The following is a 16742-nucleotide window of genomic DNA, read 5'->3' on the forward strand; positions in this document are numbered from 1 at the left end:
GGAGCCCCCGCTCCTCGGGGCCGTGCCGCGGGACCTGCGGGACCCCTAGGTGGAGGAAGGGGTTTGATGCCACCCTAACAAGCCCACGTCGGCCGAGCTGAGGAGCGCGGAGTGGCAGCCGAGAGCTCTGTGCAGGTTGGAGCCACGCAGAGCCCTCCCGGGGTACCGGGCCGCCGCGACCCGCCGCCGCGGGGGCTCGAACCGGCCAGAGAGCGGCGGCGGCACCGCCTCCGCGCAGCCCTCGCCTCCCCTCTCCGCTCCCCGACAGGACTCGGCCGCCGCCCAGGCCGCGCTCACTGCGCACGCGCCAGTACCTGTCACACACCCCCAACCCCCTTCCGCGGCCGTTCCCCGAGACTGTTCCACTAGCGGGAGTCGGGGGGAGGGCGGTGTGCGGAGGAAGGGCAGCGGGCCGTGCTCTCCCCAGCCCGTCCTGTCAGTGCTGCTGCCCCAGATCCTCCCCGCCCGCCTCCCGCTGTGGTCTCGGCGTCGCGCGGGCGGGCGCGGGGCGGGCCCGCCGCCGTTCCCTAGGTGAGCGCGTGCCCGCCCCTCCCGCCGCGGCCTCGTCAGCGCTGCCAGCGTGGAGCCGGCCGCGCCTGAGGCGGAAGTGCCCGGCGGGGAGGCGGCGCACACCGGGAACCCCGCCGGCTATGGACGCCTCTCTAGAGAAGGTCTGCGGGGCTGGAGGGGGAGGGCGAGGGCGCTGGGGCACCTGCGGGCGGAGGGGCCCTGAGGGGCCAGCGGGCCCCGGCGGTCGCGTCGCTGACGGGGCCGAGGGGAGGGGGCCGGGGCCGGGGTCAGCGGCGGGCCGGGGCTCGGTGCGGCCCTTCCCTGGCCCCTCGGCCGTGGCGGTGTGGCGGCTTCGCCGGGGCTGTCGGCCCGCCTCCGCCGGCGGGGGCTGTGCCGCACGGCCTGGGTCAGCTTGCCTCACGGAGCCTTGAGGCACCGGGGGAGCTCCCGGGCCTGACTCCCCGCCGCGCCCCCTCTGCGAAGGGCTCTATGGCTGTGTCTCGGATCTGTAAAAGTCTGAATAACTATCCGGAAGTGCTGTAGGAACGGGTTGGGTTTTTTTGTTTGTTTTCTTAAAAAGATGGAGCTTATTTCAGCCCTCAGCAGGACAGTAGAGAAAATATTACATGACTTTTTTTTTTTTTCATTTTATACTGGAGGTGTTTGCTGCCCTATGTTTGCTCTCTTCTGTCTAGTGTATTGTACAAAGCAAATATTGATTCTGTAATACTATAAGTGACTGACAAAACTTATTTTGCCCTTGTCACTGTGAGTCAGTCAGAATCTGGTAGAGTAACCTGGGACCTGCCACGCTTCTGCTGGCTTTCACGGCACCTGCTGTGCTTCGGGAGACCTGCCCTAGAAGTGAGGATGGAATGGCTGCCCACACATAGACATCACCATTGTTGTATGTCTTCGAGGACAGTACACACTTGAAATAATTGATACTTCATGTGCCTAAGAGATGTTAATGCATCCTTCCCCTTTGTATCATTTACTATATGCAGCATGTTCAGTTTTATGTAATCTTTGAAATTGTCCAGAGAAGTTTGAATGGTATGTGCTCTATTAAAATGAATAGTGAGGAAATTCAGGAAGTATCTGATGTGGTTAATGAGTTGGTAGCAAAACAGTTTGATATATTACAATCCACAGGAAGAACACAGTGTTAAAGAGTATTTGGTAGTCTTTAAAAGCTTAAGTTCTTTACTAGTGCTGACAAAAGTTACAGTGATTGCTGCTTGTTAGATATATATATATATATATATTGGTTTATGTTCTGTATGCTAGTTTGGAATATGGTCTTTATCAACTGGACTCAAGCAGAATAATGGTACAATATGCAGTTATTTAAAGAAGGCACATCAGTACAGGGCAGGTGTTTGTCTTGTAGCACTGACAAAGTCCTTGTAAACTTTGTTTGACTGGGTCATTGTAAGAAGTAATAAAAACACTATGTAAGAACTAAATACCTAAATTTCTTAACAGCATGAAAGTCCATATTTTGATTATTTGTATCCTTGATGTAAGGAATAGTCTGTAATGGTGAGGGCCCTGCAAAAACTTGCATGTCATATATTCAAATAGATGTGTATAAAGACTTATCATTTGTTTTACTTCCTCTCTTGTTTATCATGGCTTTTTTTCCCCATGTATGATAACAGCTGTAGTCCTCTGGATAATAACATGCCACAATACAACTATTGTCTCCTAGCCACTTAGCAGTTAGTGCCCTCCTGAAGTACTCTTTGGTTAAGATTGCTGTAAATCTGTACAATCTGCACTTTATCTAGTCTGGAGCATGATATATAAGAAGTCTTCTCCTGAAATAAATTTGAAATTAATCCAAGTTGGCATATGTTTATCCTCAGAGAATGTGTGTACACTTACCTTGTGCTTATTTAAGTATTATCATAATACATATGAGACTCTTTTATTTGAACCATGGATTCTCTCCTCCTTATATTTATACATGTAGCTTATGGGGATGCTAATGATAAGTACTTTTAAACTTGTATTAAAATTTGTCAAAATTCAGTATTTTTCATAACAAAGAAGACATTTTGGTAGAATCGCCTAATTAGCATGGTGACATTGAATGACTACAGATTATTGCAAATGGAAAAAGACTGAAAATTCCCAAGAACTGAAAACATCGCACAATAGGATTGTGAGGAAAAACCACTGTAGAATCTGACACACAGGTGTGCACACCAACGATCTCATAGTTTGAATTTGCGTATTATCTTTGTTTTATCAGACAAATGTTTTAGTGTTTTTTATGTATTAAAATTGTGTGTCGTAAGTACCATAATTAGCAGGAATTTTATCTGAAATCCAGAAAACTTTTTTGGAGTGAACTTCAAATTTAAGTTCTTCTGGAAGCCTGTGTTACATCTCAAATGTTACATTTGGCTACATGTTAGCCAAAAGTTTGGCTAACAGACCTATGATTTATTGCCCTCCCCCCCTGTATATTTTGATGGAAGGGACCTATCTTCTGAAGTATTTTAACATTTTAAGTTGCAAGTTAAGCAACTGGTAAAATAGGGCAAATTCTTTCCTTGTAACTTCTTGCAGTCTCTACAGGAGTGTTTTCCCTAAACATGAAAAAAACTGTTTTGGTTTCTTGCTCAGACTGTGACTTTTGTCTTTTGTTACTGCGTTAATTACCACAACATCCTGGTAACTTTACGGAAAACTCAACTAGTGACAGCAGACCTGCATGCAAAATCCCGCTGCGTGTCAGGGAAGTGATAAAGATTAAAAGAGCGAATACCTATAGGCAGAAGCCTCGTGGTGGTAAAGTACACTTTCACTCAAGCCTAATAGTCATGAAGTGGCTGCTTTTTTATTTGTTATCTAAAACTTCTCTTAGCCTGGAGAATAAACACACTATTCTTTTGGCTGAAGAATACTGATATTGTTTGAGATTAATTTACTGTTGAGAACAGTTTTTGATTGTAAAACTTCCTTCTAGACAAATGTAGTGCAAAAATGAGGCATACTTCTTGTGAAATACTTAATGAGCTACACCTGTAAGTTTCTTTGCACACACAATAGTTTATGTAGACTGTTTAAAAACCATCCCTTTCTTACATTAGGAGTACAGCCTACAGAAATGGAAACCCAAGATTGTAAAACACTAGTATATGAAGCAACAGTCTCCTTTTTTAATTTCTAATTAAGGTTCAGTCTTATCACAACTAGAGAATGTGTTTGGAAGCCTTTCTTAACTAAATGGTTCGTTGCTGCAACTTTGCCACACCTATCCTTCTTGCTGCTTAAAATAAGTAGATAGTCTTCTGCTTCCCACCTCCATGCCCTTACTAATGTGAGCAGAGGAGGAAGCATATGTAAAATTCAGCATGCAGCAGTAAAAGGGGTATTTTTGCTTCTCATAATTCAAAGGAGAAAATAAGTTGTTACACATCCACGTAGCAATTTGAAAAAAACCCAGAAGGGATTAATTTACCGGTTAAACCCCCATCAGAATTCAAAGACTTTCTGGATTTCATAGTATTTTATGGAGGTTAGTGTAACTTCTTAGGACTTTTAAAACTCTATTTTATGTATTTATTCCGCCAGCTTATTGGCAGAAAGGTTTTGTGCAGGTTTTAATATCTGATGTAATTTTAGCAGGTGAATTTTGTGTTAGTAACAAACAAAAGCAACTCAGAGCTCTTTTTGTAATGCCTCTTCATCTTGTGTCCTCATCTACAACAGATCTGTTTGAATATTTGCATGCGATGCTGAGGAAGGTTCAAGCAAATAACTGCCTTCCAGCCATTGATTGTGTTTTACGGCACCCTGAATTAAAGTATGTGAGATAGTCACAATCAGTGAATTATGTCTAGTCGATTACTCCCTTAAAGGCTATCAGGAGCATAACCGATTTTTAATTTATTTTTTTTTTTAATTAAGTAAGATTCCTTTTCAGAGTTTATTTGATGTGGTACAACTCTGGAAACCACTGAAAGTGTATGGAAATGTTGTCAGTGATCATATTTAGATTTTTCTTCTAGCTATATATAAGCTATATATATTGTATTCTGTGTATCAAATGCTTGCAGTGTGTGTATTTATTTTTTTTTTCTAAATCTCTGATGAGGTCTTGAACTTCCTGTATTTGTACTGCTTTTTCAGTCAGTGCTTCATTAAGTTGTGGCACTCATAGACAATGGACATTGTAGAAACTAGAAGTGTAAAAACCCATTTATTGCTAAATGCTGGGAGTTCTTGTGGGAAAAATATTAGTGAATACTTACACTCTTCTTTTGTTCTTCCCCCAAATATTTGTTACTGGCCACTTCTAAAGCAACATAATACAGAAAGCTATCAATCTTGGTTTGATCCAGTGTGACCGTGCCTGGCTACTGATTCTTTCAGCCACCTACCACTTGCTATAATACGAGTTAAATCTCTAAATATTTTGGTAAAAATAGTCTTTGAACATATGGTAACTCTCAACTTAGTCTTTCTTCTTTCCTTGATCAGTCCTCCAGATGAAAATAGTGTAAAATCCTCATGTAAATTAATCCCACTACCTTCTGTGACTAAATTTGCTTTTGTGTCTGCATCTGCATGAGCAAATGTATTTGTCTGTGTTGCATGTGTTTCTGTCAGCAGGGATTGAAGGCACATACAGGCCTTTAGGAATACAGTTTCTCAAATACTGTTGCAGACAAGCTGTTATATCCTTGCAGTGTGGATAGTGTAAGTTTAATATTTAAACTTGTTTTGGATTCTGTTTCTTTTTAAACAACCACCACTCCTCACCCTAGCACACACCCACCCTCCCCCCCCAACCTTAGCAGCAATCTAAAGGGTTAACTACTAGAGGCTTTGGTATGTGGGCAGTCTTATGAAAAAGGGTTGATGTTGAATTTATGGAGGCTATGCTTACAGTGCATTTGGGAAGCAGGGGAAGGGAGAAGAGGCTCTAACGGTAACACGAGTATCCTAGGTTTTTTGCTGTCTAATGTGATGGGACTTATCAGTGGTGTTACCTTCTACCTTCCTGTTGGGGTATATTTGTTTTTCAAATACAGTTTAATATAGATCACTATAGGTAAATCACACTTTGCCAGGTGATACCTGTCACATTCTCTGGAAGCTTCTAGATGGCATCTAATCCTTAAATGGATAAATGTTCCTGTCCAGATCTCTTGTGTCACTGTCACAAGCTTCTGCTAGGCTTCTTGGGTTAAAGTTCATAGAAGAGACTTCTTCAACGCAAAAGCAGTTCTTTGGAAAATACTACTTACTTGTCCCTGGTTGAGGGGAAATAAGTTCAATGATTTTTAAAGCTCTTCTATCCTGACAGGCGCTTTAACAACTATCTATTGTTACCTGGTTTCAGCAGTGAGACCAGGGTGTTTGACCTGTTTTGTGTAGCTAGAGGGCTGCAACTGCTGGAAGAGAAACCTTTTCTGTGTGTCAGTCTTTCTTAAGCTGCCTGCTGCAGGTCAGTTTTACTCTTTTGTCTAGTTAAAAGGCATCTCTCTAACAAGATTAAAAATTGGTGTAAGGGTACTAGAAATAGAAAAAGGAAAAAATAGATTTACAAGAGTATTTGGATTAGGTGTTTTCTCGTCTGTTTTGAAAACTACTGTTGAAAAAGTTTGACAGGGAAACTTGAATGGGGAAATGTCAGGCAAGACTGCCATTTTATTTCTGCCTTTGCCAGAGCAGTCTTAAATGATATCTTCTTGTGTTTCCTAGGTAAGATATGTTGGCTTTTTAAAGCTTTTCTAGGGATTATTATTTCAACATGTTTGAATACCTCTTAGTTGAACTGGCAATCCCAAAAAAAAAAAAAAAAGAGAGAACTGTCAATTTAAATTTATGCAAATTTTCCCCTGAATTTGTGTCAAAATGCTCAATGACCTAAAACCTGCCTTGGTCAAATTTTTCAGTGTTTAGCTTCCCAAACAACTTATTTTCTAGAGGTAAATTTCTTGTAAGAATAGCACTGTACTTATCCACAACATAAATTGGGGGTGAGCGTTTTTGGGTTTTTTTACCCTGTTACTATTCTGGCAGAGGGGCTAGGTTTTTTGTTTGTTTGTTTTTTAATGAGAGTCTATACATCATGAGAGCTGACTGTGGAGTCAACTCAACCGAGGATATGGTGATGGATTTTTTGGTGCAGAAACATGAGTTCTCAGGTGAAGTAAAAGGATAATTTCTAAATGAGATTTGCCACTGAAAGACTTGTGATTGTATTTGGGGTAGCAATGTATTTTCTGTACTCTGTAGAAAGATTGGGGTGTCCTTTAGCGGGTTTTTTATTTCGTTTTTGGTGACTCTGTTTTTTTTTCATTTTGGATAGGACTGCATGTGAATTTCTACATTTAAGGGAATAGTTGAAGTTTTATTGCTGGTGTAGAATGGTTATGAAGAAGAAAAAATCATTCAGTTGGGCTAAAGTGGCGCATACTTAATCTTTTAGCTAAAGCATTATAATGAGCACTTACTTGAATACCTTGCACTTCTCAAAGTCTTCTTGCCTTCTGATGCTCTTTCTTTCATTATTCATCAGAAAATGTTCTGACTTTTTCTTGTGGAGAAAAAGATTTGATCTATCAATAATAAAATCCACATCACAATTGAGTTTTCTTTTTGGTTATTTTAGGTTAGTAGTATGTTCTCATCTTGTATATTTTGAGTTTAGGATATTCAACATATTTTTACTTTTAAATGAGTACACACAGACTAATTAAAAGAATCTGGCTGATACATTAATTGGTACTGAGGATGTTGTGGGGATAGTAGTAAGATAAGTGTTTTTTGGTCTCTTTCCCTGAAAGATGGTCGACCCTACTCTAGCAGAAATGGGAAAGAATCTGAATGAAGCAATGAAGATGCTAGAAGACAATCAAAGGTATGTGCAAATAATAACTACAAAAACAATAGCTGTTTGTGCTAAGGGGGGGATTATTAATGTTGCTGCCATTAACCAGGGAAGAACTCATTTTCCTAGTAGTTCACAGTCATACTGTCATTCTGAAGCTTGCACCTATACAAATCACCATTGTTGCTCAAATGATGGGATTTTAAAAACGACTGTACGTATTTTTGTGCATGTTTGGTACTGTTCAGAGCAAGTCCAGTGAGTCTGTTTTTTCAGAGATGTTAGATTTCTTATTGCTGTGCAAGTAACTTTTTTAATTCATATATATATGAGACTCTTCTGTAAGTTTGACATTTTCTGTTAAAGAGCTAAAAACCCAAAACTTAGGAACTCTTTAATTCAATCTGAGCTAAACTTTTGTGTTGGTCTCATCTGATTTATTTATGAAACTGCTGCCAATGAAATAGATTGCAAACCTGTGAGTATGTATTTCTGCAAGTCAAAGTCAACTATATATTTGATGTTATAAACTGCAGACTAAATGTATAGTTTATTCTTATGTCTTTAACTTAGAAAAGTGGAGGAGGAAAATGAAAAGAAGTATGCACGGAAGGATATTCCTGGACCACTGCAAGGCAGGTAGGCAACAACAATTTCTATATAATGCTCTTTACTTTTCAGAATCTGTAAAATACATGTAACAAGCAACTTCTGTATTAATAGAAATGTGAACATACACCATGCCAGGCAAAAAAGGTTATCATCATACCAACTATGTCCATACTCACGTAGGAAAAAGAAAACAAGATTACTTGTCCTTGGTGACTGAAATTTTGAACTGTTGGAATCTAATGAAGTATTGGTACCTACAGCTGTGACTGAGACTTAAAGTAAATATGGATAAATTTGTGCTATAGGATAAAGATTCACTAAAACATCCAGATAAAAAAACCCCTAAGACTTATAAAGTAGAAAACCTTAAAAAAAAAAAAACAAACCCAAACAAACCAAAACCCACAAAATAGAAACAAAACAACCCCCCCACCACCTTTTCATTTAGCTGTCTTAAAAAATTATAGGAAGCTCTTGCACATAAGGCAGCTAAGATCATTGTACCTGAAAACTAAGATTTAAATTGGTTGCAGCCTCTTTGGAGGCCGATCCTGCAGGAGCCCGAGCTAGTACTTCAGAAAGTATTGCAAAATCTATTGTGTCTTTTGTGTATGTAAACAAAACTTGTTTTTTGAGTGGAGACACTGAATTAGCTTTTTTAAGAATAAAAAGCAATTTCAGCTGTCAGAGTGTAAGTTCTTATACTATTGTAAGTTTTAGTTGGAATTATACAAGTTGAAGCGTCGTGGGTCTTTTCTAGTTTTACCATGTTAGAGTGCATCATGTCAGAAATCTAATGTAGCTTTTGTTTGTCAGAAACTAATATTTGTAGGTAATTGTTTAAGATATGTGCTGAGTTTGTGAGCTGAAGCTGGATCACGTAAAGAGAAATTTGGATCCTTAGCTATTACTTTGCTGTGTAGCAATAAGCAATTAAACATTGTCACATCAAAATTTTCAGTTCAAATTTTCAGATTTCAATAGATTTGGGTTTCTGTGGGTCTGAGTTCATACTTACTGAAGTGTCCTACTATAATTTAGTAGAGGTTTGAATTAATTGATTCATCATTCATGATCTGTTTTTCTGAGGGCAAGGAACCATTTTTGTTGATATACTCAGCATTCTGTGCAAGTGCAGTGTTGTCTTCGTGTCTTACCACACAGTGTTCCAAATGGCCTCTTTGTTAGATCCTGGTACTCTGGTACTTACCTTTTTTTCCTTTTTCTTTGTGTGTGGCTTTTGTTTGCCCCTCCCTGGTGTATCAGTGGCCAAGATATGGTGAGCATACTTCAGTTAGTTCAGAACCTAATGCATGGAGAGGAGGAAGAGGAAACTTCACAGGCCTACCGGTAAAGCCAATGTGAATTATTGTATGTGGAAGATAATAGAACTTATACATTTAAGTGTTTTAAAGTGTAAAGATATTGTGCAACCTTGTAACTTCTTAAACACAACTTACATTATGTAGTGAACCAGAATAATGCATTAGGCTTGGCTTTCTTAAAATTATAAAGCTTTCATTACTAATTACTAAACTGAATTATACAAGGGAATTGTTTCTGATGTGACAGCTCATGTTGTTTTCTACTTTCTGGATGTTGTTTTAAGTTTGAAAGTCTTATAAAATTTTGAATACAAATATTCTTTTATACCATCTCTCCCTGTGGATCTTAAAGAAAAAAATGGAAATAAAATTTGTTTCCATTTTTCTGTATAATGGAAATAATACTAACTAATCTGCAGAAGATTATTGAAAACTAACATTTGAAAAGCAGCTTGGAGATTAAATAAACAAAACCAACCAAACAAGCCCCGACAAACAAAAAAAAACCCCAACAAACTAATGAAAGCTATGCCTCTAAAGTTATTAATAAGTGTCCTGAGTTTTCTCTGCATGGGGAGACAAAGGTGTTTAATGCACTTTAAAGTCCCGCTGCAGAAAAGGTGCTGAGTCCCAGCTCCTGCTACCTGATTGCCTAAAAGAGATGCCGCGGTGTTACTGTAAGCAGCTCGGCCAAGTGCAAGTGCTTTTGTCTGCACTGGCATTTCAGTATGTAATACGCGATGGCAGGAGGGTGACTGTGGCATACTGTACTTCTCTCTGATAAATATTTAAAATTGCATGTCAACAAATTCTGCCACTTGACAGTAGAAACACGCAAGCCTAAAATTACTGTAATGTTCATGACTTGTATTTAGTTTGTAGTTACTCTTTTCTGGCTTGCAGACTTCAGAACGTTGGTGAACAGGGTCACATGGCTCTGCTGGGACATAGTTTGGCCGCTTATATATCAGTGCTGGACAGGGAAAGACTGAGAAAACTTACAACAAGGATCCTTTCTGATACCACTCTCTGGCTTTGCAGGCTTTTCAGGTGAGTCACGGTGAATAACTTATGTATGACTAGGTAGTGATAATTGTTTAAAAGTATGTGTGACTGGACTGAGGATGTCAACAGAAGAAACCACTGTGACACAAACTTAAGAATATTCTTTAAAAAGTCTGAAATACATCACAGAATTTAAAAAAAAAAAAAAAAAGAAAAAAAAGAGAGTGCTTTTTGAATGGCAGGAATTTATTATTAACATGATTGCAATAAAAATCGTTTTATAAGGGTGGAGCTAAGGGCCAAAATACAGGTGCAGACACACAGTTGGTCAAACACAACTAAATTCTTGTTTCTTGAGGCATATGCTATGTTGCCGAGGCTTGGGGTACTTCATGTTTTTAAAAGATGTTTTCAGTTAACTTCTCCTTTTCCCTTCCTGGGTCTAGTTTATTTTTCTGGGTATGGTAGGTGATGCTACTGAGACTTACAGTACGGTGAAATCTTTCATAAATGTCTGTTTCATCATGTGGCATAGATATCTTAAACTGTTCCATGAGGGAAGAAGAATGGAAATCAGCTGTGGGGGTGTTAGAGTGGGGGGGAATCACAGATTAGAAATTCCTGTTTTTCTTCCTGAAGCAAAAAAAAACCAACCCAAAACCAAACAACCTGACACTTTCTCCCTCTCATGATACTGTATCTTTCAGAAAATCTTGCCAGTGCTACTGAGGAGAGGAGAAATCTTTTTTTTTTTTTATTGTTTTTTTAGCCAATGCAAGGTGGAACGCTAAAAATATAACTGAAGTTAATCCAAATTTAGTTGTTAGGAGTACAAAGGATTGTTCTTACATTGACAGGCTCACTTCTATCAGAATTATTTTATAAAGTCAATGATTATCTTTATCTGTCTTTGACTTAAAGACATTGAAACCACGTGCAATGATGAAATTTGAGAAGTTGCAGGTAATCCAGCTATTTTGACAAATGTATGTGTATATAGAATCATAGGGTTGGAAGGGACCTCTGGAGATCATCTAGTCCAACCCCCTGCCAGAGCAGGGTCACCTAGAGCAGGTTGCACAGGAGCGCGTCCAGGCGGCCTTTGAATGTCTCCAGAGATGGAGACTCCACCACCTCTCTGGGCAGCCTGTGCCAGGATTCTGCCACCCTCAGGGTAAAGAAGTTCCTCCTCATGTTTAGGTGGAACCTCCTATGCTCAAGTTTGTGCCCATTACCTCTTGTCCTGTCCCCAGGCACCACTGAAAAGAGCCTGGCCCCATCCTCCTGACACCCACCCTTTAAGTATTTATAAGCATTGATAAGGTCCCCCCTCAGTCATCTTTTTTCCAGACTGAAGAGACCCAAATCCCTCAGCCTTTCTTCATAAGAGAGGAGTTCAATTCCCCTAATCATCTTGGTAGCCCTTTGCTGTACCTTCTCCAGCAGTTCCCTGTCCTCCTTGAACCGGGGAGCCCAGAACTGGACACAGTACTCCAGATGTGGCTTCACCAGGGCAGAGGAGAGGAGGAGGATGACCTCCCTCGACCTGCTGGCCACACTCTTCTTGATGCACCCCAGGATGCCATTGGCCTTCTTGACCACGAGGGCACATTGCTGGCTCATGGTCATCCTGTTGTCCACCAGGACTGCCAGGTCTCTTTCAGCTGAGCTGCTCTCCAGCAGGTCAGCCCCCAACCTGTACTGGTGCCTGGGGTTACTCCTCCCCAGGTGCAGCACCCTACACTGGCCCTTATTGAATTTCATAAGGTTCCTCTTTGCCCAGCTCTCCAGCCTGTCCAGGTCTCTCTGTATGGTGGCACAGCCTTCCGGTGTGTCAGCCACCTCCCCCCGCCCAAGCTTTGTGTCATCGGCAAACTTGCTGAGGGTGCACTCTGTCCCCTCGTCCAGGTCATTGATGAATATATTGAAGAGGACTGGACCCAGTACTGACCCCTGGGGAACACCACTCGTCACTGACCTCCAACTAGACTCTGTGCCCCTAATCACTACCCTCTGAGCTCTGTCTTTCAACCAGTTACCTATCCACCTTACTGTCCATTCATCAAGCCCACTCTTCCTAAGCTTCCCCATGAGGATGCTGTGGGAGACCATGTCAAATGCCTTGCTTAAGTCAAGGTAGACCACATCTACCACCCTCCCCTCATCTATCCATCCAGTCATGCCATCATAGAAGGCTATCATTTTAGTCAGACATGAATTCCCCTTGGTGAATCCATGTTGAGTACTTCTGATAGCTTTCTTTTCCTCCACATGCCTTGAGATGACGCCCAGAATGAGCTGTCCCATCATCTTTCCAGGGATGGAGGTGAGGCTGACTGGCCTGTGGTTCCCCGGCTCCTCCTTCTGGCCCTTCTTGAAGACTGGAGTGACATTGGCTTTCCTCCAGTCCTCAGGCACCTCGCCTGTTCTCCGGGACCTTTCAAAGATGATGGAGAGCGGCCCAGCAATGACTTCCGCCAGCTCCCTCGGCACTCTCGGGTGCATCCCATCGGGGCCCATGGACTTGTGAATATCTAATTGATCCCTCACTCGATCCTCCTCAACCCAAGGGAAGTTGTCTTCTTTCCCCATTACTTCCCCCAATGCCTGGGACTCCTGAGGGCTGGGCCGAGCAGTAAAGACCAAAGCAAAGAAGGCATTCAGTAACTCCGCCTTTTCCACATCCTCCGTCACCATGGCTCCTGTCTCATTCAACAGTGGGCCCACAACTTCTCTGGTCTTCCTTTTGCTTCCAATATACTTGTAGAAGCCCTTCCTGCTGAGCTTGACATCCCTAGCCAGGTTTAATTCCAAGGCGGCCTTGGCTTTCCTTGTTTCATCCCTGCACGCTCTGGCAGCATTCTTCTAATCCTCCCAAGGGGTCAGTCCCTTCTTCCACTTATTGTAAACTTCCTTCTTCCACTTGAGCTTTTTCAGAAGCTCCCTGCTCAACCATGCAGGTCTCCTGCGTCCCTTGGCCGATTTCTTTCTCTTAGGGAGGCACCGATCCTGAGCTTGGAGGAAGTGGTCTTTGAATACCAACCAGCTTTCTTGAGCCCCTTTGCCTTCCAGAGCCCTGGCCCACGGGATTTCTCCAAGCCCTGGCTCACGAGATGTCTCCAAGAGTGTATCAGCAATGTTTCTAAATGGCATGGCTAACAAAAAGAAGTATTTCTGTTTTGAATCAAATATTCAGTAACGTTGTGATTTTGTGATTAATGATGAGTATCTGTTGGACCGTGGTCCCCAAAGTTTTGTGACCCATAGGTAACAGCCTTGAACAAATACCCTGCTGTGATCTGCTTCATACTTCTTGACGTTTTATGTGGCTATGAGCAACGCTAGAGGAATTTCCCTTTGCCCGTGTTAGATCACAGAGCTGTTGTGTAAAGATGAAGTAGGTGTTTGCATGTGGGTCAGTCTGGAGTTTAACTCTGGAATACTCAGCAGTATTTGTGCATCAGAGTGTCTGTGGTAACCTAAGATATTTCAGGGCTTTTATGTAAATTTGTTGATAAATGCCACTCTTAAATTGTGTGAGACCATTGACTTACGTGTTGTACAAAAAATCTACAAGAAAAATCTAGCTTGCAAGTTGCTTAATAAATTGACTTACCTACTACTTTCACTGTTGCTGTTTCCTTTTTCTATAGTTAAGACAGCTGAGCGATTGCCCTCAATGTGGAACAGTCATACCTTATGTCTTCTTTGGTTCCTTTACTCCTCTTTCTTGGCTATAAATGTTAATGTGCTGATCTGAGTTTGATTCTTACAAGGGTTAAAAAAGGAGGGGGAGGAGCAGGCACATACCCCCATGAGCCCCAAGGGAACATGCCTAATAAATCAGATTGAAGGCAAAATACCCATAAAATAATTAAAATATTCCTGGGGAAAAACAGACTTCATTTATGTAACTCATGTATTGAAAACATCTGGAAAACTGCCTTGCGGTGTGTGGAATAGATTGTACTAAATCGTGGTCTTATTTTCAAACTCTAAAATACTAATAATACCAGCAATTTTGGGTATTACAAAATACATTGGTTTCTGATTTCCTAATAAAGTTTCCAAGACTCTGGCCATTTACCTTATTTCATGTGTCTCATTCCAAATTTTACTAACTTAACTTCAATAATGTCAGGTTGCATTCTCTTGAAAACTAGTAGTCCGGAATTTATGTATATATAAAACCCAGATGAAGCCTTTTGTGTGTTTCCTCCCCACTCTACTCTTAGTAAGCAAGGTTTTGAACTCTGTAAAGGAAATCCTTAGGAACCCAGATGTCTTCTTCTTTCCATCTTTATCTCTGAGTCTAAATGAAAATATATACTAGGCTTCCCTCATTGTTAATCCCAGCCTGTGTCATCAAAGACTCCTTTTACTGCACTTTATTCTGGGAAAATAGAAGGGTTTGGGGTTTTTTCGTCAATCTTCTTTGTCCTCTTGTGAGCTCCTTTGCTGGTCAGTGTTATTCTAGTCACTAAACTGGCTATTGGTTTTGTTGGTTGTATTTACTTGGCTTTTCTTGCAGGTATGAAAATGGATCAGCATATTATCATGAAGATGATCGTGAAGGTCTCCTAAAAATCTGTCGACTTGTTATTCATACACGCTATGAAGATTATACAGTAGAAGGTTTTAACGTGCTATATACTAAGCAGCCTGTCATATACATTAGTTCTGCAGCTAGAACAGGCTTGGGCCAAGCTCTCTGCAATCAGGTAAAGTGAATCAGTTGAGGTTTTACCTGGAAGTAGAACTTACCTGGCTTCGTATTGCCTGCTTGAAATTTAGATTTTAAAAATATATTCAGACTTTTTCTGCAAGAGACTGGTATTTGCAATACAGTCTGATACGCTACTGGCGGCAGCCTTGTAAATTGGTTGGGGCCAGTGAAGGTTTTCCTTTAGATCCATGTGTCTGCCTGGAACTTCCACTATTAAAAGTGAAGCTTCTTCCAGATTTTTCCCAGTGCTGCTCTGTTGACTGAATACATGTATACCCAAGCAAGCTGAGCAGGCTCTTTCTGCAGCTCTCCTGATCCCTCCACACAATTCCTTGATCAGTGTTCCTCATGAGCAGGTGCCCTTCATCCTTGTCTCTTCTTTGCCTTTCTATAGATACAGTAGAATTTCATAGCTTATAAAATTATATACGCTTCTAACACTTAGGATGATGTATCTGCCTGTTGAAATACAGTATGAAAAGAGGTACTCTAAAGAATGAGGAGTGAGCTTTGGCTGCAAAAAAGTTAATTTTAGGACAAGGATAACTTTGGTGATTTTGAAAACTTATTTTTCCTCATGGTAGAAACAATAGCAATGTGACTAAACAGGAACAGAACAGGGGGTGGGAGGGGAATGGAGTGTGAGGTGAAATGATACTTTGATGCCAGACAAATATCTGCTAGTAATACAAAAATGTTATTCGGTGGGTTGGTATTGCTTTATTAATTGTGATTTCCAACATAATAATAAAGGAAGCAAAGTCCATACTGGGGGTAACTGTAGCTGTAGTGGACCATATATTTAAATCAAAACTATTTATTTGGAAAAAATACTTTCAGGTTCCAATTACAGTCTATGTTTTGCAGAAATGATACAGTGTGAGGAAGATAAATTTTCTGAATATTTCCAGTAAAAGGATCCTACATGCTATCTTTTTTTTTTTTTTTTTTTTTAAAGGAGTGATTGTTTCTAGATTGCATTGCACTTTATGTAAGCTCTTGGTAATGGTGAAAAAGACCCAAGTCCAAACATACTCGATTTCCAAACACTGAGTTATTGCAAAATTTGTACTGAATGATGCCCCTGTACTCTTATGTTCAATAAACATTATAATTTTTTTAAAGGAAAACAATTGAGGGAGAAGTAGGCTGTCCTGATCCCATTTCAAAAAGTCCTGTTTGGAATAGCAGGATTGCCCCCACAACCCAGTGCTTTAAAGAAACCCAGTTTCCTAATTATCTTTAAAACTTGTTGGTTTTGCCAAGTATTTATTTGCCTGAATGTTTGGAGACTTAAATAAGCTAATTGAGGCCATATACAGACTTTCCTATTGTGTACCTAACATTCAGTGCACTAGTGATATCTTTCAAACTTAACGTGCACTGAAATGAAGAGTCAAGTTCTTCATGCCTTTGTTTTTCAAGACTTTGGAGAAGGTGGGCAGAGGTATTACTAACAGATTAAAAACACAGACTGCAGAGAAATAAAAATGGTATCATAGATGGAACTTGTCTCGGCCAAAATGACTTGGGAAGTTCATTGGAGTAAGTTGGTGTCTTTGGTAAGCCAAGTGTTGCATGTAGTTATTGATCGAAAGTTCTTGATACAAAAAATACTGCTAAGAATCAGCATTTTGGGATCCTTTTGTTTCTGAGTACAGAGTAGATACTGCTAATAACAGTGATGCCTTATCTTTTTTTACAAGGT

The 16742-nt window shown here is 40.8% G+C and overlaps 1 protein-coding gene across 2 annotated transcripts in view; it reads left to right on the forward strand.

Annotated features, from left to right (window-relative positions):
* Window positions 1-146: 146 nt before the first annotated feature.
* Window positions 147-16742, forward strand: part of PDXDC1 (pyridoxal dependent decarboxylase domain containing 1) — a 34719-nt gene continuing 18123 nt past the window's right edge. The window contains exons 1-6 of one of the 2 annotated variants that reach the window (XM_074597902.1): window positions 147-671; window positions 7323-7396; window positions 7940-8005; window positions 9245-9328; window positions 10186-10353; window positions 14840-15029. In XM_074597902.1, the coding sequence (XP_074454003.1) occupies window positions 651-671; window positions 7323-7396; window positions 7940-8005; window positions 9245-9328; window positions 10186-10353; window positions 14840-15029 (603 nt within the window). In that variant the 5' untranslated portion in view covers window positions 147-650. The remainder of the gene's footprint in view (window positions 672-7322; window positions 7397-7939; window positions 8006-9244; window positions 9329-10185; window positions 10354-14839; window positions 15030-16742) is intronic. The other variant, XM_074597901.1, reaches the window with a different exon arrangement.

Source organism: Larus michahellis, chromosome 8, assembly GCF_964199755.1.
Source record: "Larus michahellis chromosome 8, bLarMic1.1, whole genome shotgun sequence".
NCBI lineage: Eukaryota > Metazoa > Chordata > Aves > Charadriiformes > Laridae > Larus > Larus michahellis.